Genomic DNA, 24120 nt, shown 5'->3' on the forward strand with positions numbered 1-24120 from the left:
GGATCACCAGAAAAAACTGCATACAGGTTAAATTCCGACAATCCAAAAGTTGGTTCCCACTAAACAAAACCTATAGATCAAATCTTAGGTATTAGAAGTGAGAAAAAATACTTAAAACTATGATTTTTGAATGGGCCTACCAAGACCTAACAAAAAAAGGAGGCTTAAGGAATATATATAGTCACTAGAATATGAGAAGTAATGTGTGAACCACGATTTACATGTTTGGTTTTATAAGAACCTGCTCTTGAATCATTCTATTTTGATGTGTAAACTAGATTTTTTAAGGCTTTAAAATCAAAGGCTCATAAATATTTAAACATTACAAAATCACTTTTTCATCGGAAATACATGATCCAATTGTTGATTCCTAGCAAATTCATCATGCTAAACAGATCCATATGGTTGGATTTGCAAAGAACGTATTGAAAATTGACATATTTCTAGTTCTCATATTCTAGTGATTATATATATAGAGAGAGAGATGTACAACCCTTCGGTGTGCGGCTACGAGTGGAACAATGTTGAGCATCCATCACACATTCTGTACAGCATTTTTTTACACAAAAACAACATTTAGCTTTCTAGCCCACCGCTAAATGTCCCAGTTCTGCTGGGACCTTTACGGCGGTCGAAACCACTGTTATTTCAGAAAATGACTGACGCATTTCTCCTAGGACGTTGGTGTCACTTTAAAGTGCCATTAAACCTCCTAGTAGAACTGAGACCTTTAATGGCAATTAAAAGTGCCGCTAATGGTTAAAAAACACGCAAACGCACATTTTTAGCAAGGTTTTTTGCAGTTTTTATGCGCTGACCTTCCATCACGGCCCGCGATGGATGGTCAGCATGATCCCACTGGCAGTTGTGCAGCTACCACTTTCTTAACTTTCCAGTGATTCATGTATACTTTTGAAACTTCATACAAAGATTAATTTACCAGACGTTAGATTAAACCTTCACTGAAGTTGATGGTATCTTTGAGCAAATGGCTTAAAACTACATTTAAATAAAAACTCAGGTTTTATTTTATCTTCGTTGTTAATGCTATTATTTTAATATTACTTTCTATTGGTTCTAATACAGCTTCTTCTTAATCTCTTTTTTTTTTCGACGAAGGAAAACCCCCACTGAGAACTGGGTCCATTTTTTTTTTATGATGAAGGAAAATCCCATCAAGAACTGGGTCTGCTTTTTTTTATATAACGAAAGAAAACCCCCACTGAGAACTGGGTCCGCCTCCCTAAGAGGTAAAACATGCGGTTGAGGATGCGACCACCCAGCCTTACGTGCCCCAACCATGATAAAGCAACAACATCCCCCATGCACCAGCAGGATTCAGCTTGACAAAGGACCCCGATGTCAACATGGGTAACCACTGTTGTGGACGCTTCTTCTTAATCTTACTACACTTTTGACCAAGGTTGCCAAATTAGAAAGTGAGAGCGAGAAATGATACAGGAAGCGAAAGCAAGAAGCAATACATTTGAAAATGTATAGGAGGCAGGGAGCCACAAATAAAAAATATATATAATAATTGAATATGAATCAAAGGTTGGGTGGATGAAATGGAGATGTAAATCATAGGATAAAGGTTGGGTAGATGAAATGGAAAAATGCAACTTGAGTGTTGTGCGATCGTAGAATGCCATTGCGGTTGAAGAAAAAGTTTTATAGGACGACAAATAAGCATGATTTAATATATGGTACGGAATGTTGGGCTGCCAAGAGACATCATATTCAAAAAATGAGTGTAGTTGAGATGTGTATGCTTAGATGGATGTGTGAAAATATAATAAAAGATAAAATTCAAAACAAGGAGAGATGTCAGATGGTAGGTGTTGCATCCATTGAAAATAAGATGAGAGAGAATCGTTTACGGTGGTTTGAACATATTCGGCGAAGGCCTAATGATGCTCCAGTTAGAAGGATGGAGAAATGAGAAAATATATTAGTTAAAAGAGGTCGGGGTAGGCCTAAGAAGACTTGGATGGAGATAATAGAAAATGTTATGAATGTTTTGAACCTCACCGAGGATATGGCATTGGATAGAAATGATTGGAGGAGAAGGATTCATGTGGAAGACTCAAAATGATTTTCTTTTTTGGTTCATGTTGCCGACCCTAATTGTTTTGAGACGAAGGCGTAGTTGTTGTTGTTGTTGTTGTTGAATATGAATCAAAATGGAACGCAAATAAAAACTAAAATAAAAGTGACTATGCTTAAATTTCATGATATTTTAGTGTAAGAATTAAAGCACATGGAAGTGAGTGAGAAGCGTGAGAGAAAACACATAAAAAACAAGAAAAGTAGAGTAAAAAAACATATAACAAGAATAGATCAAGCGTCTGAAAGAGGGAGAATCAATTCTCATCAAGGGAATGAAATGGTTATGTTTTTTTTCCAACAGCTACATTTTTTGCAAAAAAAAATAAACTTTTTGCAAAGAGCAGCTTATGTCCACTACTTTCCCGTCACCAATTGCCTCGGTGCTCTTAACAAACTTTAAAGAGTGCAAAGCGGTGCAACAAACTAGTTTCAATATCACATTTAAATAGAAAGCAACCAGTTATTATTTTGGAAAGCAACAATACGTATGTCACGTTCGTTGTACACGTTTGTACAACGTTAATCCCAGCTTTCTCATAACATTAACTTAACCATATTGACAGAAACCTTAGATTAGTAAATGCAACAGTAATATCAAACAACAGCACAAACCAGAAATGCATAGTTAGACTCATTAATGCACATAATCCTTGATCATACATCTATATCTAAATCACTAAGCTTAAAAGTTACATTGCTTTGACATATCTAAAAAAGAAGCAAATCCCTAGAAAAGTTTGAAGTATTTCTCAACACAATACCTAATTAGAGAGGCTCAACATTCACTAAATGGCTGAGTTTCCCACTACATACATAGCGTTTTACAAGGTCTCCTGCTCGAGGCTTCTGATGCATAGCACCAAGAGCTAAAACAGTAACTTCTGAATTCAGGATTAGCGGAAAAAGGTCTAAGGGGGTTATCCTGCCAAAAAACTTCTTTTGCAGCTCAGCACTGAAGCTTGAGCTGCCTGGTCTGTAGGCTTTTAAGCTTTGTGAGATGTTTCCTTCTTTTTCTAGCTTCAGTTGCAGCTGCCACATCTGATAATCGCTTACTGTGACACAAATGCTTATCCCGAATCTTTCCTGTTGGATGAAGTGAGTGTGGGGTCATGCAAGAAACACAGTTTCTCGAGTCTGAATCTGCAAGAACCAAGTTCTCATGGTTGAGAATCGAGGGCTCCTTAGTTCCAATGATTGGTTCGAGGGTCAGAGGTTTAGAGTGAAACCCTGATATCCTGCTTCCTCCATTCGCCGAGCTTCTGCTGGGCCTCTTCATAAAATCATCACCTTTGTTTTCCATCTTACTAGCATCCACTGTTGAACTGCAAACTTTTGTTTTCCCATCGAGGGCTTCTGGTCCCATGTCTCGCATCAGTTTCAAAGATAAGTCTGTCTCTTGTTGAGAATTGTTTGGACCACCATCACTTTCGCTTGAGCTAAGGAAAACAGAAGGGAATGGCTGAGAGGCTTGGTCGTTTATGGGATAAATTAATGGACAAGGAAGTACTAAGAATTGGGCCATCGGTCCACTCTGCCCTCCAAAACTGCCTCTTCCATTAGGCAGATTGGTAGCACATACAGCCAATGGGTCTATGTCACGATGAACAGCCGGTAACTCGGTATGATCTAAAGTCTGCATGACGGAAGGCCACGCAAATTGGGCAAATGGTGTTCCATTGAAAAATAGCAGAGGGAATTGCATGGATGAAGACATCCCATTTCCTGTCTTGCAGTAGGCATCTTCTGGTGGAGCATCCTTGATATTATCTGATGGGCTGTCCTCTGTGCCATCCTTATCTGCCTCTGCAATCTGCCCATGAAGAGTTGAGTAATGAAATTAAAAGTTTCAGGAAGATCTTAAATCATGGGCTTGACTAAACATTTGGAAGGGCTGCCTGCTCAGCTGGTTCAGGTCCCATACCAGAAATAGGGATGGCAGTGGGGCGGGGCGGGGCGGGGGACAAGGTTTCCACCCCCGCCCCGCCTCAAAATTTTATCCTCCACCCCCGCCCCGCCTCCGCGGCGGGGATGGATTTTATCCTCCACCCCCGCCTTCATCCCCGTTTCATGTCCTCCACCCCCGCCCCGTCCCCGTCCCCGTCCCCGCCCCGTCCCCGTCCCCACCCCCGCCCCGTCCCCGTCCCGACCCCGCCCCCGTCCCCGACCCCGACCCCGCGGGATGAGCGTGCTCGTCACCGGCGCCGCTGGCTTTGTCGGCACCCACGTCTCGCTCGCCCTCCGGAAGCGCGGTGACGGTGTCGTCGGCCTCGACAACTTCAACGACTACTACGACCCCTCGCTCAAGAAGGCCCGCCGTCGAATCCTCGGCGACCACGGCGTCTTCGTCATCGCCGGCGACATCAACGACGCCCGGCTCCTGGCCAAGCTCTTCGACCTCGTCGCCTTCACCCACGTGATGCACCTCGCCGCCCAGGCCGGAGTCCGGTACGCTATCGAGAACCCGGCGTCCTACGTGCACAGTAACGTCGCCCGGCTCCAGGGTTAGGAAATTAGGGAAGGGAGTTAGGGTTAGTAAACAGTTCATCTGAGTTGGGGGCGGGGATGGGGCGGGGCCGGGACGGGGATGGGCCGGGGGCGGGGCGGGGATGGGCCGGGGCGGGGCCGGGGCGGGGATGGGGCGGGGCGGGGCGGGGCGGGGGAACGTGCCAGTCCATCCCCGCCTCCACCCCCGGACGGGGATGGATTTTAACCTTCATCCCCGCCTCCATCCCCGTTTCATACCCTTCATCCCCGGTCCAAACGGGGCGAGGCGGGGCGGGGCCCCGCTTTCCCCCGGTCCACTGCCATCCCTAACCAGAAACCATAACACTGCAGTGAATAGGAGAACTCCATCTAGGTCAGTTTGTTTGGAACCCCATGGCTCATGCAACTCTATGGTCATAAGCTACCTGAGTTGTGTCCAGACTCTAGATGAAAGAATGAGCATCCCATGTTAAAAGGAAAGCTTCAAATGGAACTAGATAATGGACTTGATCATGCATATGAATAGATCCAGAGAGAACCCAGTTTCATCCATCATGCCACAAGACTTGTGACTGACTTGGAAAACTCTAAGGAAGTCAATTTGGCCCAGCTCAACCATCAGTCGGCGAAACCTCCACATAGGGATGTAAACGGTTCAGATTGTCAGATGTGGCGAATATCATATAGGACTAATCATATGTTGGTTGAATGGATCCAGATTCAGATTCTAATTTGGATAGTGAAAACCACATAGCATATCTGGCTTTTTACATGTAACCAGATTTGGATATCCATCAAATCCGGATATCCATTGGATTGGGTAGCAAACAATTCAAAACCATATGAACATCTGATTATAATTGGATATGGTTTCAGATTACCAAATCCAACTAAATGGAGTCAGTTTCAGTCGGATATCGAATGAATCCGATCCACTGGTATCCCTACCTCCACAGTTGGACACTGACTGATCTGGAAAAAACAGCCATAAACATACTTCACACTGAACATTTTCACAAGCACCACAAGAACATTGGTAGTTGTATATGAAGCCATTTTGCAGTTACCTGCTCTTTCAGACGCTTGTTCGTGTCAACTAATGAATGATACTGTTGCATAGCAGACTCAATTTCCTGTTCCAATTGCATATATCAGAAAAGTTATAGTTATTTGAGTAATCTGATAGCTTATGAAACTTTTTGCTAAAAAAGTCCAACTAAAGTTGTCTATGAAGTCATTCTTGGTCCATGTTTCAGAACCAGCAGCGGATGAAAGTTTGGACGTGCACAACCATTCTGCTGCTGTTTGACAAGTTTGACAGTCAGTGCTCAGATACATTTTATGTCTTTTCTATATTATTTTCATCGCATACATTTTATGTCTTCATAGAAGTACTCAGATATCAAGTTTGTCAGTAACATCCATCCAGTAAATTACAATACAGAATATAGACTCCTGCCTTGAACAAATCAGGCTGTCAGTCTGCCAAAACACCAGTTTCAGGTTGAAACAAACAGGACAATTCTATATGAAAAGGACAAAGGTATGACATTCTTAAACCAAGGTTTGCTAGAGAGCAATATAATCATTAGAGTACTCTGACATTTCACAATAGACATCTTGACCAATTTTCAGCTTATAAAAGAAAAAGAAATGCAAACACTTTAAGGGGTATTTATTACACCCCGCAAAAAGAGAGGACACATGAAATGGCTTTTACACGAGGCACTGCCTCCTGCATGTTGTTTCATACGAAAGCAGCTGGACCCTGCTGCCTGTTTCCCACAAGGTGATTGTTTCACCGCCAGTGGGAAACAGGCCCACTTACATATGAAAGGTCTATTTCCCAGGTTTTCTGGTGAAACAAACACCCCAAAGGGAAAATGCATGTAAATCATCCACGCAAAAAAAAACAACCTATCTTAAGACCCAATTGATAAACGTGGGAATTTAGGTATTTAATCAACATTATATGCCTCAAGCCATAGTCACAAATATCATTATCAGGATATTCCTGGCAAAAGAAAGATAATATCTCAGGAAGTCCGGATATTTTTAAAAAATTTGCTTTCCTTGGAAAAATCTTGGCTAATTAGAAACAATTCAAAACTTCAGCGTAATCAAATGTTTCTCTTCTGGTGGAGTTAAAAAATGTTGAAGTGGGACCTTTAAATGGATTTATTCATTAGGATTTTCAATATTAAAAAGTCACGATAAATATACTAATCACAATGGATTTGGTTTATTGCAGATTTTCACTTGTTTAAATTTTACATTTATCACCAAAAAAATCATTAATTGAATTTCTTTGCAATATTTGTGACCATGTCAAACTTGGAACAGGAAAATCCTATTATATCTTAAGCCTTAGAAAATCAATCAAATTGTTTCTTACTCATTTTATACTACCACGATTTTATTAAAAGATCATGATAAATATGATAATTGTGATATACTGAAGTTGACACATTTTTTCACTTGTTTAATATTTTATATGCACTGATTTCTTGGTAATATTACAAGCCATTGCCTATCATTCTTAACCCTTAGCAAGTAAAATCAAAGTTATTGTTTCTTAGTATTCTTACTCGCTTTATACTCTCATTTTCCAATGATAAGTCAGCAGCCTTCTTCTTTAATTCCTGACAGAGAGCCTAGCAGAAATAAAACAAGAATCATGATTATGTACAAAAATGCAAATAAGAGAATCAGAGAAGTGGACAAGTAGTGAATTGTTTAAGAGAAACATCAACTGTTTAGGTTAATGGCTATGAATAACAAGTTGGATGCAAAGCAAGAGCATACAATTTGAATTTTTCTACTAGAACATGCACTGAATTTCTATGGGTTCCACTAAAACTAAACACTGGTATAAGGTTAACCCCACATTAGATTCTCTTACCTTTCAAACTGTAAGGTCAAAGCACAAGCATAAATTAATTTAAATTTTGTTTGTTAATGGCACTCATGCTGGAGTTGGCACATGCAGAACACCTACAACCTAGAAACCCCTGAAACATGCCAAAGTAAAGTGTATTTCTTTCTTAACACAAGAATGTCCCCAAGTGGACTTAAACCAGTGATAAAACTCATATGATAAATGAGACAAAAGCAAGAATCAAGAGCTTATTAAAAAAAATCACAAGATTCAAGACTTAACAAAAAAAAATGGAACCAATCAAATGTAAAGTCCCTCAATTATATAAAACCATTGACGGGCAAATTCTTTTTCTTATTTTTCCCTTTCTTTCTTTAATCTAAGTTGTTTTTAGGATTACAAACGTCCTGAAAAAAAAAAAGATACGCCTATTGCTTTGGTATCATGATTTTTAATTTTGTTTATTTCAGTTACATATTAAGGGGGTGGGGGTGGTGTTTGGGGAGGATGACAAGCAACCATTTTATTCATAATACTCATGAGGTCATTGGTGTAAAACCTCAGGTCTGCCTTGCTCACTAGGAAGCACACCCAGTTCGGCCTTGCGACAAGAGATGCACACATCGGTGCTTCTAATAATTTGTTTTTGAAGACAAGCTGTTTTGCAAGGTATTCAAATTAATTTGCAAGGAAGTGTTTTCTATTACGGCTACCTCTAACTGTTGCGTCAAGGAAGATGGCATTCTTAATCATCTTCTCACCACAGTGCATATTATTAAAATTTACAAATTTTTATAAACATTTTTCAAAAATAAATGCACATTTTTATATATAAAAATTTTGTTCCTGTGTGGATATGTGAAGAATCGGCTCAGGTGCCACAAACCTGAATTTCTATATGTTCAGGAACGAGAGTGAGTGGAAAATAGTAATAGATAGTAAAACTAATTTCTATAATTTCAACTACTTTATTCATTGCGTTTTGAGAAATTCCATTTATTTTCTCTAACTGAGCCAAACTAAAGCAATAGCAGATCTGGGTTTGCATTGGTGGATTTGTATCAAATATGGTGAACAGAAGAACAGGTCCAATGATGTCCATGTCAAGTTAAATAGAAATCATTACCTGTCTCCGACGGATAGTCTGCCTTGCTGACTCTCTATTCGCTTGAATCCTACGCAATCTTCTTTCCTCCTTCTCAGCCTAGAGAAAGTTTCTAGTTGAAACTATTAACTTCTTGATAGTCCACAAACAACAAAATAAGAAGATGGCATTTACGCTTACAAACCTCACTGAATTGTTGCTTTAGTTTGCCTCTGGAGGGTGGTGTCTGGCTTGTGGCCTTCTTAAGGTTTTGATCAGAGCTTGGGAAATCAACATGCTGTTCAATCTTTACATGTTTCTTTACTATAGGCTTGCAAGATTTTCGGGGTTGTTGAGCTTGTTTGCTCAAATAAAGGGCCTGAATCAAAGACAAGCAGCACATATACTCGACATCAGAAATGTAAGAAGTTTGCCAGTCTTGTAGCATATGGATATTAAAGAAATCTCAGCCATATAAGTCTATAGGTGATTACGTGTACATACATTTATGAATGTACATGCACAAGCACATACACAAGCATTGATGGCCATAGAGAGCACGCTCTATGTTTTTTTGTGATTGAACATATTAGACAAGTTATCCTTCTTCGTTCATATTGTATGATAACAAAAAAAATCCAATTATAATGTTATCATTATGATTTTATTTTTTCTAACTAATTTGTTATTGAATTTTATTTTGTCAACAGAGGCTTCTCAGTTTTTATTGATGGGTACATCATCTCATATGGCAGGAAAAGTTTTTCCTATCAGCCGAATACTTTGCATTAACAAAAAGATGCATATTTTTAGAAAACTCCCATAATCCCATTAAACAATGTTAATACACGTCCAAAAGAAAATACTTCTGCATGTCCGCTTATATATAGCTGCAGAATGCAGAAATTATTTCCTCAAAATGAAAAATATTCAGCCTTGTAGAGAAAATTGCACAAAGCAGTTCTTTCAGGCTGTGTTTGACTCACTCGACAAACACCACCTGGACACACCAGGTGGAGTTTGTCGAGGATCCTACTCTGAATTATAAAGCAGCGGGAAGCAACAGGTCCCCGCCAGACCAGTTGGTCCCCGTGTATCAAACGCAGGACTGCACCCGGGCAGGGACTGGTCAGTCCCGCTCAGGTGCATCCCGCTAGTCAAACACACCCTCAGCCTTCCTTATATGCTACACAGAAATGTGCAGCAATATTAAAAATCAGGATCCACATAAATGCTACAAAATTGGCTCATCCCTAATTCAGGAGTCACCAACCTGAGAAATATTTGACTTAGTTCAAAGCCCCCAAACACAAGCTTTAAAGTCATTGGATCCCTCTAATAAGATCATGACGACAACATACTCCATTTCAACAAATTAGCCATCAGATTATTTTAACCCTCCAATGCCAAATCTTCATTTATCCCTTCCCATGATTATTGATGCAACTACCTAGAAGAGAACCATCTTAGTTTCCAACTTATTCTCCCCATTGGCACATTCCAACACTTGAAAACAAAAAAAACTTTAAATAGCAGCAGCTTGCAAATAGACGAGACACTGACTTCACTTCCCTCTATTATATGATACACTAGCTAGAAGCGAAGAGACTCCTTTCCTCCATTGCCAATAGTTTTCACTAATTGAACATTAGCCAAGATGGCATCTCAATTTAGGTCCTCCATATTTTTTTGAATAGTTTATCATCCACACTGTGGACAGTTGGGGCTCCGTAACAACAACTGAACAAAACATTGTCTTCCTTTTCCCTGTTATGTATTCGCTTCCTCCTCCATGATCTAATAGTCAACTGCGCTCTACTCTAATCCCAAAAATAATAATTGAATCCCATTGCAGAAACAAATGCACTACTAAGCTAAAAATCAATCGCAAAGAGCCAAAACCAAATTCGTTATTAAAAAAATGTCATTCATTAAAGAATAGCGTATCCAACCAAACACAAACAAATTCACAACCGCATTAAGAATAACAAAATAGGAAGAAGGAAAATGCATATTTTCGGCCTCCACACTCTCAAAAAAATGCAAGAAACAATAATAGGGAAAGAATCAGAACCTTCGCATCTCGCAACAATGCGGCCTTTTCGAAATCCCGAAACGAGTTTCTCCAAACCCCCGCGCTCCTCTGCTGCTTCCCCGACCGTCGCCCCCTACCGCCCCACTTCCCCTCAGATCTGCGGCGCCTGCACTGGAGGCCCCTGCTAGCCATCAACGCAAGCTGAGCAAACTCTGCGAGCGCGTGGGCGGCGTCGAGTTCGATCTTCACCATCGGATCCCATCCGCCACAGGAGGAATCGTCCTCGGGCAGCGCAGCCACCTCATCCGAAGGCGATGATGGCGGCGCAGGCGATGGGTCGGCCCCCTGCCTAAGCCCACCGGAGGGGGTTCCGGGGCTCGGCGGCGCACTGCAGCAGCTAACCCTAATTTCTTCGCCGTCCGCGGCCATGAAAGAGGGTAAGCTGCAACTCCTCTCTCTCTCCCTCTCTCTCTGCTTCAGTTCGCAAAGAGAAAAAGAGGAGAAAAAAGGCCCTCTCTTATGCACGCCATCGCCTCTCACCACGTGTACTGCCACGTCACACAACGGACCCATGACTGCCCAAATGCACGTATTATCCACCTCCACGTCATCACTTCCGTCTTAGTTGGCGCTCTGTCAGCCTTCTTTACTCGGCAGGATGGTGACACGTGGTTTATTACTACTTTGGATGTATGACCTGGCCACGCGCCGAATAGTGGGCCCCGCAGAAACGTGGGGAAGGCTACACATGACACGTGGAAAAAGACCTAACGCGAAGTTCTTCTGTGTGCTGTTAACGAGATTAGTATAAATATCCTTGTACAAAATTGTAATTTTAACCTTAGTGAAATATAGATATTACGCGGGCTGGGACCTCGGATCGAACTTAGGTGCTAGACTTCCATTGACTTGGCTGGTCTTCTTGAACAGCTGTCTTGGGCTTAGGTTACCATTCCGAGACCTTGCCAGTGAAGCATTGAACCAAGTGATCTTGCTGCAAACCAAGCTAATAGGCTCTCCTCAACATTTTCTAGTCAAGTAAGTTGATGGCACCAACCGGGGCTCTAACCATCTGGTAGGAGCAGTTTGTGCAAGTCATGGAACGTTGCAAGCTCGAACCCCACAGTTTGTGCAAGTCATCATGTGGGGAGTCAAGTATTTGACTCAACTAGGCTCTAAGAGTTCTCAGTAAACAAGTTGCAACAGTAGGCTTTTGGTTCGGTGTTGACTGAGTGCCAAGTTGACTAGCTGGGTCTTGTGACGCCAATTTCTCACGAGGATCTTTTTCCTTCTTCAGGTTGTCCATCGTTTGTTTGTCACTGATTTTGACATCTCTAGATAAGATCGCGCTTTAAGGGGTCCCACTCCCACCCAAACGTGAAAAACGGGTCGGATTCAGGGTGAATAATGGACCTCAATCACAATTATCCGTATTGTTTTTTTTCCCACGGTAATGGAAAATGATAAATTAAGCTCTGTACGGAAACTGGTTAATTACCAAGCTGAGAGTTTATGCATTCGGTAAAAACTTGGTCAAATTACTTTGTGCCGGAGAATGACAATGAAAATGTAGTTTATGCATATGAAAAAAGAGGTGAGACTTTCTACGGATCAGATTTTATCCGATGATGTTCGACTGAACCCTCCTCCATTTAATAGGATTTGGTAAGTCAAAAAACCATACCCAATTAAAATCTGATGTGGATATGGTTTTTGATCTTTTGCTAACAAATCCGAAGAATATATATTCGGATTTGACCGATATCCAAATTGGTTTAAGCTGTGTTTGGGAGGCATAGTAGGGATTCACCAAATCCCAAGTGTATCCATTGATTGGAGTCACCGTTTTGGGAGGGGAGATGGTGTTAATAAAATGGAGGGATTTTCCTACTGATTTCATCACAGCTCCCAACAACGGCTCCTAGCCTTATATGTAAAAAAAAAAAAAAAAGGTGGATTTGGTAGAGCTTTTAAACATCTAAATCCAAATATGAATTTCAATAAGTTTAGCCAATATCCGATATTGGTCACATCCAACCCGAATCCCAACAGTTTACATCCGTACTCTCTACCTTTGTGCTTTCACTGGAAACTTAATTAATTTGGTAAGAACTTGGATTTGATCTTCATATGACGTAGATCCAACTTAAATATCTTAATATGAATCCAACATGTTTCGATGGAATAGATCTGAACTTGAGCAGGATATAGAGATGATTTGTTTATCTGGTCCAGGTAGAAAATGTTGTCCTAGGTCCAGTTTGAAGTAACAACCAGGAGTAGTGATATAAATAACTTGGAGTACGTGATTTGGGAAACGAGAAACGATTGGGAAACAAATCAAATGACAGACCAAATTAAAAACGCATGAAAATGTTTAAGAAAATGTAATAATAAATTAATAAAACAACCCGTAAAAAGAAAACACTTGGGAAATTAAGCGCATGAAAAACAAATTCTCAGGGAAACGTGTTTCTCATAGTGTAGGAAACGTGTTTCTCATGATTTTTTTGGTGTTTCGGAAATGCAGTACTTCCCATTTCTTAAACAGTTTTCCCAAAAAAAAAGTGTTTTTCACTCTTTAGAGTGTTTCCAGTAACCCTGGATGAAACCTATTGTGAAATTCAGGTCCAGTTAAGCTTAAGCTAAATGGATTCACTTGCACGTTAGTCAGATCTGAATTTGGATTTGGGTTCAAATGTATCTGAAACCAAATCCAGACAGTTTAATCGGCTGCCTTCAAGATATGATTTAGATAATCTGAATAAATAGCAATGGGTGAGTCAGATATCAAAGCCAGTTTTGACATGGACACATCAGCCAAAGTCAAAAAGCAGTTGGCGACTAAAATGTTAAATCCACCTATCAAATAGGTGACTTGACCTTTCTAACACACAAGCCTTAATGTGCATTTATTCTTTTGCATTTGAAAATGAAGCCGCCAGTGGATTGACGCCACATGTACCAACAAAAACTAAAAATTAGAGAACCACTTCAAGGGATGTCAATGAATCGGATTTAATTCAATATATATGACTGATTTGGATCATGTTTAGTTGCATTTGCTAAGCCAAAACGATATCTGATTGTAATTGGATATGGTTATCCATTTAGCCAACATCAGATTAGGATCAAATATATATATATGGTATTTTGTTGATGTCTGAATCTAAACCGTTTACATCACCTATCCTCTTGTGAACGCTAGAAATTATGGGCATGCTAAGAAGGATCTGTTTCACCTTGCACGCCATATATAGAGCTCAACTCAACTCAGTGGCTTGATAAGAGTTATCAGAAGCTTATTAGATAGGTGAGAAAACTTGATGATAATCTCGATTCTTTAGGCTTCTCTTATATATTCCATACTTCATGTATATATTCTTATATATTCTCTCACTCTATTTTTCATGTTTTTATGTGTTTTCTTTTATGCTTCTCACTTACTTCCATGTGTTTTCTCTAAATTGACAGTAATTTTGCTACTTACACTAAAAAATCATGAAATTTAAGAGTAGTCATTTTTATTTTATTTTTTATTTGTGTTTCATTTTTATTTCAATTCAATTCTTATATTGTTTTTTTATTTCTTACTTCCCGCTTCTTATATATTTAAAAATGTGTTGCTTCTTGGCTTTTGTTTCTCGTATCATTTTTCGCTTCTGCTTCTTAGCTTTGGGCTTGATCTTAAAAGCTAGCATTGTGGTTGTAAAATTTATATTACTAAATAAATTTGGTGTTCACATAATATGCAGCAGGGCTGCATCATGCATTGCCCACACAGCCACCCATCTTGGCATTTGTCCAGATGGGCATGCTCTCCATCTCAAGAAATGTTGAGATGGGTGGCGGTCAGTGACTCAGTGGTGCTGCAAAAAAAAATGGCCTCATAAATATGCATGATGATTTTCATAAAAAGTGGAGGATGGTGCAGCTGCAGTTGGTGGCCAAACTCGCTTTTTAAAAAATGCAGCACTCTTGGTTCAAGAAACCTAACTCAAGACACAAAGGTCTCCGCAAGAGTTGAAAGTTAAGGAATGTAAAGATGGAGAGATGAAAATTTTCTTTTATGGGAAATATAATCCCAGCTTCGACCCCACCTGGAGATTACCTGCTTTAATGGATCGAGAACTTCGTCATAAAATTTTCTTTTATCCATTGTTTGTCTTCAATTCTAACTCAAATTTCATAACGAATCGCAAGTCCATGTCTGATGTGAGATTTGGGATACTAAATTTGCTGTAACAATAAAATCTATTGCCAATAAGTAAAAAAGACCTCATGTATATGGCCGAGAGCAGCTCATGGCTCGGCTCGTAAAGAACTCATTCAAACTCGTAAAATAGGCTCGTCAAGCTGAACATGAACAATAGGTACTAGGCTCGGCTCAACTCCTATGAGCTCATCAAGTAATAAAAAATATATATATAGTATGAGATATATACTCATATATCATTGAGTTAATTAATGGTTTAGTGGTTAAAATCTTATCACTCTTAGCTCTAAAACAATTCATTTTTTTGTAATCCTGCTTCTTTCAGCTTTAAAACAATGTATTTTTTCTGCACACACGCTAGTTCAAATTCGCCTTGACTCACCACAAGAATGAGTATACGCTGTTCTGACCCAAATCCAACAGTAAACGTTTGCCTAATTTTGACTTGTATCCGAGTATACATGTTCCAAATGTGGCCCATATTCAAATACCTACTACCCTTATTTGAAAACTCAGGTTGAAACTCTTAACCATTGCATCCCTATTCTCAATGATTTCTTCATATTCCTGTAGTTATTTTTTATTCAGCAACACTGCATGCTTAGCATGTAGCTCCACTACTGCTGACTATCCATATTTCAGCATTTCTCGAGATGGACACTGCACCCATCTTGAGAAATACCAAAATTTATCGCTGTCAGGACGGTGGTTGCATGCCCACCATGCAGCTGCGCTGCATATAATGTGAAGTTGAGGTGTATATATCTGATGTTGGAGTACACAAATTAGAAGAAAAAAAATGCCTGGACAAATCAACATCAATGTTGACAACATTGAACCAAATCGCCTTTTTTCGATTTGTTGTGGGGGCTGATTTGAGAGTCGCCTACCAAAGTGGCTGATTCAGACCAGATTCGACTCTATCAGCCTCATACTCCCCCAATCAGGGTTGAATATCTCTCTCTCTCTCTCTCTAACCTAACAAAAAAAAGGTAATATGATTAATTATATATCTAATCATATTACCTCTTTCTTCTTAAGTTACTGTTAGGACTCTCTAAAAATCATAGTTTTAGGTGTTTTATGTCTGAATTGTTAGTTGTGTTTATCATTGCTTATTTATTAATAAACAGTAAAAATGTCTATATTTTATCATCAAATTTTAGTACAATATCAATCATTGATTTTTTTTACCTCTTTAAAATACACACTGTGTGTGACTATTTGATTTAATCCAAACCCATTCAACTTTTCTCAAAAGTCCGTTTCAATTTAGAAACCAATTATGACAACATTGATCAACATAGTATGGCAAGTTGAAAGCTATGAAATGATTGGTACAATATGCTTCTTATTCCTCCAATCTAATCAGGAGATCATTTCCCCCTCCCCCATAAAACTAAAAATGCTAGTCATTTAAGCAAAAGTAATATCCTCAAACCACATCATGTTCTATCCTGCTTTTCATGCAAAAAGAAGATGGGACACTTGTGAATCTCCTGCATTATCAGTATCATGTACAGCATATAGCAAGTTTCCATGATTGTACTTCCTTGCAGTACATGGTGTCATCTTTGTCCTAGTACTTCCCCTTCCAGGACAGAAGATACCCAAGTTGGTATAACTACCATCACCACAGCCAACCACAAACAGAACCTTGGGAGCATGTGGATAAAATTTGAATCATGAGGAAACAAACATGCTTATTGCTAAAAGACAAAAGATTGAGTAGTTTTTTGTGCAATTAGGCTCAATTGAGTTAGGTTCAGTTAAGAAACTTGGTAGGTCCCAAGCTATGCCAATGTGAATCCATACATGTTCGGCTCCTAAAATAGGCGCGGCAAGCTGAACATGAACAATAGTACTCGGTTCAACTCGTACAAGATCTGTTCGGTTGTAAAAAGTATATTTTAAACATATTTTGCATCACATAGTATATGTAAAACATATGATTCATCTATTTAGTTTGCAAAAATTAGGTTTAGTGGTAAAATCTTATCACTTCTAGCCTTGAAAGAATGCACTTTTTTTGTAATTCTATATCATTCATCTGTAAAACAATGTATTTTTTCTGTAAACACACCAGCTCGAACTCGGCTGGCTCATTTAAATAGGGATTATTATGAGAGCTCAAACTCAACTCGGCTTGTATTAGAACACTTCAAGCACGGCTCTTTAGGCTTGTTTACCAGCCCTAGCTACCCATAAGCTTTCATTATATGACAAAGATTTAGGGGTTTTTTTTTCTTTTATAACATGAAAAAGATACTGTTTTAGTTAGGATGTCTCATTATGATCAGCCGAGAGATGTCACATTGACCGCGCCCTGTTTCGATCTCCACAGTGTAAAACTTGAGAAATCTCCCCTTGTTTATTGGAGATAATTTCTTACTGGATTCACTTGCACACCGGGTATTGGGCTCTCCACATTCATCAGCTTAAATGTCTTAAGCCCGACCCACATAGTCAGTTGTGTGAAACCCTTGTGGAGCTAAAAAAAAAATTGGGTCTAGATCAAATGGCCAGAGTAAAAGATCAAACATGGCAAGTCCCATTTTATTTCTCCAGTATTTACAGATGAATCTCATCAAAAGTTTGGCCTTCATTGATCAAACACATGGACTCAAGTTGGAATAATAGGATCTATTACCAAACCTATATACAACCACTTGTTATGCACATAGATAGCGTATAGAAAGTAGTGTTGGCGTAAACAACTGAGCTAAATTCATTCATCTCAAAGTCCATCCGGTCGGGCTGGGTCGGATCTTAGTGCTTTGTTTTACAATCTCAGCTTCATTGTCACGGACTCGTAGTGAGTCAGGCAGTCAAAGTCAAAAACTAAGAGGTGACTCCACGAATCTTCTCGTCACTGCACCGTGAATTCGGATGGAACCATGCATAGGTTTTGGATCCGGATCCTTGGTCCACAAAACTTTAACAAGGTTCACCAGTGCTCACCAATTACCACCACCGATCCGAGTCTTTCTTTAGGACCAAATTCACTTTCCAAACCGACTCGGTCATTGAGTACAAAGTCAAATCTTTGTTTTTTATGTAATTTCCTTTTTTTAGATAGATTGACTTGTGTTTGAAGGAAAAACATATGGTGGCTTTGTGTCATGATACCTTACGGTGGAACAGACTGTTGTTTGCATAGATCTAGTCACCAAATAGTAAATCTATTAGTACAGATGTGTTTAGCGTATGATTTACTTATTATATCAGAAGGCTTTATCATGTTAATACATCATAAAATTTTATTTTTAAAATGATAAAAATCAACAGCTCACAATTCATGAAAATAAAGTAATTTTAAAATAATATAAAATATTATATTTAAGTCAACTTTGAAACATGAAAATAATAATTAGTGCGCGTGTACCACTGTAGGCCGATGACCACCATACAACTATACAAGCATCCTTGTTTAAATAAATTAATTAAAAAGAAGCCAAATTTGACTAGAATACCCCTCAATGTACTACCGGCGACCTCTTATATAAGGGAGGAAACGTCTTTCTTTTCTCGTATCGTAGGGGAGCCTCTTGGTTTCTTGCAGTCTTCGTTTCTCCTCGCTATGGCTCAGGCAGGTTTCCTAATTCCCCAAAATTGGGTTTTCTGCGAGACCCAATTCCCTACTTCATCTTTTTTGGCTTGAAACTCTCATGAGCTTTCTGTATTTTTTGTTGTTGATATTGGACTTTAGCTCATCGCGTCCATCCGTTTTTCTTCTTTCGTTTATGTTATTGTGGTTTGATCGTTTTAGCTTTTAGTCTGTCTGATATGTAGATGCCCATCTTCCCCATATCTTTTGTTTTGGTGTGTTTGAAGAGTTGTGATCCGTTTCTTGTATTGGGGTTGGTTGTTTTGCATCAGGCAGTCTTCTTGTCTTCGTGGAGAGTTTTCTCTTCTTCTTCTTCTTCTTCTTCTTCATATGCATTATATATATATATATATATAGAGAGAGAGAGACAGAGAAAGAGAGAGAGAAGAAGAAGAAGAAATCTGGTGGTTCTGAACCATAATACCATGCGGTCTTGTTTGAGTGAATCTAGCCACACGATGTTGGATCTAACCGTATAGTCATTATATATTTACTGTGTTGGTATATGTTTAACCACCTCTAACACTTTTTTGTGAAGGATAAACATCTCTAATAAATCATTAGATTCAATTTTCAAGAGTGAAAATAGATGTTTTTACAATTCATGAAGATGAGGATGCTCTAAAACTCGTTCAAAAACATCATCTTGGAGTCAACTTTAAAACATGAGAATAGTAAATACATCATGCTAAGCATGATACAAAGGTTAGTTTTTGCTTTTGGAAATTATTCTATCTAAATCAAGAGCTCGTACTGCGTGGTTCGGGGTTAGCATTTGGTCAGGTGGCCATTACATTCAAATGAGTTTTCTTTTTCATGTTTTTCATTTTTGCCTATTGTTTTAATGAAACTAACCTTACAAATGTGACTTGTCGAAAAAAATTTAAAACTCATTGAAAGAACCTTACAAATGTGATCTACATGATTTGGTTAATGGGAATTGATTCTTGGATCGTCCGTGGTTTTATGAACCTTTAAAGAACGACCTACTGTGCAATATTTTCTCAACTCATAAAATCATATTTTTTTTCATCGAGAAAACACGATCAGGAAGCAAGTTCCTAGCATTTGGACCATTCTGAATTGATAGGAGGTCCTATTGAGTCGACATGACCTATTCCTATGATTTCTAGCTCATTCGGATGGTCTGGTCGACATGACCATGTGTGTGTGTGTGTGTGTGTCCTCGTTAAATGGATTGCTTGTAGTCTGTAGGTATGTTTTCAGTATGTTCCATTCTTCTCATATGGTGTGCTAGTTGATCAACTCCTTTATGCCACCATTTCACTATCCATGTGCCCACATACTTGTTTTGTTATGTTGTTATTAAAGTTGGAGTGATTGAAAATTCTCTTGCTTCAGAAATTTAGGTGGCAGGATGACTACTATCCAAAATAGACTTTAGTTAAATTTGGTGTATTGAACTGTGAAGTTGTATGATTGAGTTCTGCTAGCTAGCTGATTCTCATACAGAGAACTTTTTTCTTTTTTCTTCCAAATACTGTGTCGTATTTGTGTTGATATGGCATTCATGTAAACTAGAATATTACCCATCTCCATGTACTCAGCTTGCTTATAATTATATCAAGTCAGAGTCATTATTTCAAGTCGCAAGTTATTATGACCTGAAAGCTAGTCTAGTTATCATGAGTTATGATTATGATGTTATTTAGGATTTCCATTAAATTGTTTTATGGTACAACTTGCATCTATAACTACTACTACTACATTGAGCTTCCACCAAGTTATTATTAACTCCCTTTTTCTTCTAATAGTCATGTTAGGAGTTACCCTCAATAGGATTCAAACCCATGAAGTCAGTTGTCCAGCTATCTTATTCAACCTCATATTAAACTATTAACATAAAAAAAGAAAAGAAAAAGAAAAAAAGTGTAACTGGTGCACTGACATATTTCAGGAGAGTGTTTAGATCACATGCATGTAAAAACACTTCTGCAATTTGTCAGAACAACTCTTTGGAATAGAACATCTGGAATTTCAAGCAATATTTAGTTAGAGCATGTAGCTACAGTATCAAAAGTGATGGAGGCAGATATAAAACTTTTAATTTTTAAACTCTCCTGATCAGTACTTTATATGTTCTTATGGTCTGTTTCTGTTGACTATGCAGACAGTTGTTCTCAAGGTTGGCATGAGCTGTGGGGGCTGTGCTGGGGCTGTGAAGAGGGTACTGGACAGAATGGAAGGTAGGATGTTTGACATGTCGCTTCTGCTGTAACTCTCCTGTTACATTGCGTAATCTTGGCATTCAAATGCAGTAATCCTTGTATACATCATTGAGCATCTTGGTGTGGAGGACACCTCTTACCTAATTAGAAAACAACTTCCCCTTCTGATTTTTTATGGGTCATCTTAGTGGGCTTAATGTCAAACTCTGCTCCAAACTTGATTTTTTTATGGGTCATCTCGGTTTTGGTGCTCTATGGCTCCTAAATCTCCTTCCAGTAGAATATGGTTAATAACCACCAAGCATAACCACAGAATGAACTCAGAATCAAAGCATGCCTTAGAAAGCATGTTACAGAATAGAGACCAGGAGCGGTCTTTGCAGAAAACAATTTTCTCACCATATGCCATTGAATTTTGCTGTCTTAGGTGTTGAGTCATATGATGTCGATTTGAAGGAACAGAAGGTAACTGTGAAAGGCAATGTAACGCCAGAGGCTGTGCTGCAGACTGTCTCAAAAACTGGGAAGAAGACATCCTTCTGGGAAGAGGGTGAGAAAGCCCAAGCATGAAGCCCTTGCTGAATTTAGTAGCAGAAGAGCGTTTATAGGCTTCCCCCATATGAACTATAAAGAATGGTGTTTGTAGTTATTGTGTTGGCCCTTGCCAATTAATTATGTATCTTGTGATTTAAATAATAAAATGTAGTACTTATGGTATAGATGCTGTTGAAACAGAGATCTTTTACTTGGTGAATGCTCAGCTTGATGAGAGCTGGGAGTGGCTTAGCTAGGACTAAGAAAATTTGGTCTGAGCTTTTTTTATTTCATAGTTAGATCCCCCTGATTCAGTCATCTTTTTGTTTCAGTCACTTGTATGTTTCAGTTTCGATTCGAGGAGGGGGTGCACATTCTCAAATCCATGTACATGGTTGAGGTTGTATTTTAGGGATATAAATTTTTCTGCCATACAAATATATGAAGATATGGAATATGGAAGCGATAGAGATCAATGTACGGTTTCATGATCTCTTCCCTATTTGAATTTATCATCCTACACCCTTTAAAGTCTGCTGAATCTCAGACTTTCATAGAATGGAATCATACCTGCTAGGTACCAAGTAGTTGCAGTATTGGTGAGTCCTAGCAGTCTTGTGTCTGGTCGCTGGTTGTTCACTATTTGACAATGTGTATGTAGACCATAGTTGCGAAAGCAAGAACTGGAAGAAGTGGTGTGAAGCAAGAGCAGAAATCAAGTGGTTAAAAGATACCGTAATGCTTGAATGCCTAGAATATTTAGGAAAGGCGAGTATAAAGCAAAAGTGGAAGCAAGTAGGAAGCAACATAGAAACAATAGGGGAAGCAAGTAATACACATAAAAATGGTTTTTCCAACTCTTAAAAGAATACCTTCTACATTTGCTGGTTTTATTAGAAGTTGAATTTAGTAAAACATGTGAGAATTCTGAATGAAATGGGAAAACTGAATCTTTCCATGCACTTTCCAAACAATTAAGAAAAAACTCATGAAAACATTTCATATTTTTTATACAAATTTACCGGCAGTACATGTTAAACATTCTCAGAGAGAGAAACATGATCCATGCATAATTAAAAGCTTCAATAACATTTCTTCTACGTAAAAGCAATCTAGTTAAAAAACAAGATATACAAACCGCAGAAAGTATGGAATAAAAAAACAGATCATACCACCAACCATGTCCCACCACAACCCTATAAAGCTGGAATATAATTATTTATTGCAGCCAACTTTCGCTCTCAGGAAGATGCAAAACATACAAAAAAAGTTCAAAGGCCCCCCAAAGAAAAAGGAATTCACACTGAATGAAAAACCTTAATGAGATGATCACCACGCCTTTCAATGATCACGCTGCACTGCCCAGGGGTCATTGGCTCATCGTAGATTCCAATAATCAACATGAATTATCTAATTACCTGACAAGTTAGATAAATATATATACATCTGTCTAAATTTCAGGTAGTTCATAGCCTCCCATCCTTTTAGTCAATTCCTTAGATCCATGTAAAATACAAAATAAAAAGGAACAGAAAAAGAACACCCATGAGGGATCAGGGGATCATCGGAATTTAATGCAACACTTCTCGGCAGCAACAGAGTAGGGGTTTATTTGACTATAAAAAATGCACTGGAATGTTAGGAGGGGTGACGTGATCTTAGAAATGCTTACAATCAAGCTGTATCACAAAGAGACGGGCACGACCCGACACATGACACAAGTTCAACTCGCAATTTCAAATTTTTTTTTTTTTTGAAAAGTAAGATTCAGCAATGAGGATTTTTTCAAATTAATCAATAAAAACTATTTTCAATAGTTTACTTTATAAAAATGTATTTATTTGTGAAACATTATTAAAAACATTAAAATAATATAAAAAATATTAAAGCAATGATCTTACATGTCAGAGTCACGTGAAAATGTCATAGCTTTTTACTCGTGTCACCCATGACACACCTTCTAAATGGCGTGTCACTGTGATATCGCAAGCATGGTGGTTTTTGGAGCGTTCTTGGGAGCATATCCCGTGCGGCCTAACAGGTCAGCCCAAGTTTGGCCTCTGATATGACACGTAAAATTATGTGTATAATCTTGATTATCCAAAAAATAATAATTATGGGAATAATCTTGTGTTGCTGTAGGCACATTCATTTACTTGTTAGCCCCACGGACTCGTTTAAAGTAGGTTCCTTATTCAGAAGAAAGAAGAGAGAACAAATAATTATCATCACAAATAAAAAAACAGTAAATAGCTCCACTGCTCTTCAAGTCAGTAACAACAGCATAGTGCCACGGAAATTACAAACCTCAACAAAAGATCAAACAAGTTACCATTACATATTTCTGAACTATAAATTAACATTCCATGAATGTGAAGGATCATTGATGCCCGTCGCTTTGATTTGACCTTATTGCTCCACATACTATTTTCCAAGCAAACTCAATATCAGCTCCAACTACTATCCTGACGCCTATTTTATTTTATTTTTTGGCTACGCCAAGGGAAAACTCCCCCATCACTGACCACACATTGGCTGGCCTCTGGTTGGTAAAACCCTTGAGGTCCCCCATACCCACCGGGGAGTACACCCAGCTTCGATCTTGCAGCAAAGGACGCCCCCCTGTGGGTTTCAAACTCATGACATTCCGTCAACTTGGTGACATTCACAAGTCACCAAATGAGAGGAGCCCTTGTGGACCTAACGCCCATCATTTTTACAATACAATAAGCTTTCAAATAAGCATGAGTGATCAAATGGAATACATTGGACCGATGAGAACCTGTACCGAAGCTAACATAATCAGAGAAACCATATTCATTAGGCAGGGGGGGATACAATTAGCTTATTGCAAGGTAGCTCTTGATAGTACCTTATACACCTATCAGAGAAACCATATTCATTAGATTGGTATGACCGTGAAAGCTGAGTTACAAGAAAAATTCATGTGGTTAGTACAGTAGCCGCATGTATAAGATCTGGAG

At 38.8% G+C, this 24120-nt stretch overlaps 2 protein-coding genes across 2 annotated transcripts; one reads left to right on the forward strand and one right to left on the reverse strand.

Moving 5' to 3' along the window:
• Nucleotides 1–2718: 2718 nt before the first annotated feature.
• On the reverse strand, nt 2719–11019 carry LOC149838054 (uncharacterized). Its single transcript, XM_090008182.1, has 6 exons — nt 10630–11019; nt 8761–8934; nt 8598–8675; nt 7182–7247; nt 5661–5726; nt 2719–3919 (listed from the first exon to the last, which is right to left on the reverse strand). The coding sequence occupies exons 1-6, from the start codon at nt 11017–11019 to the stop codon at nt 3056–3058; spliced, it is 1638 nt and encodes a 545-aa protein (XP_089864308.1). The 3' UTR covers nt 2719–3055.
• A 7323-nt stretch (nt 11020–18342) lies between these two features.
• On the forward strand, nt 18343–21389 carry LOC149838055 (copper transport protein ATX1-like). Its single transcript, XM_090007574.1, has 3 exons — nt 18343–18399; nt 20549–20620; nt 21030–21389. The coding sequence occupies exons 1-3, from the start codon at nt 18387–18389 to the stop codon at nt 21170–21172; spliced, it is 228 nt and encodes a 75-aa protein (XP_089863700.1). The 5' UTR covers nt 18343–18386; the 3' UTR covers nt 21173–21389.
• Nucleotides 21390–24120: the final 2731 nt, after the last annotated feature.

This window comes from Nuphar pumila, chromosome 5, assembly GCF_984573655.1.
Source record: "Nuphar pumila chromosome 5, dmNupPumi1.hap1.1, whole genome shotgun sequence".
Taxonomy (NCBI): Eukaryota; Viridiplantae; Streptophyta; class Magnoliopsida; order Nymphaeales; family Nymphaeaceae; genus Nuphar; species Nuphar pumila.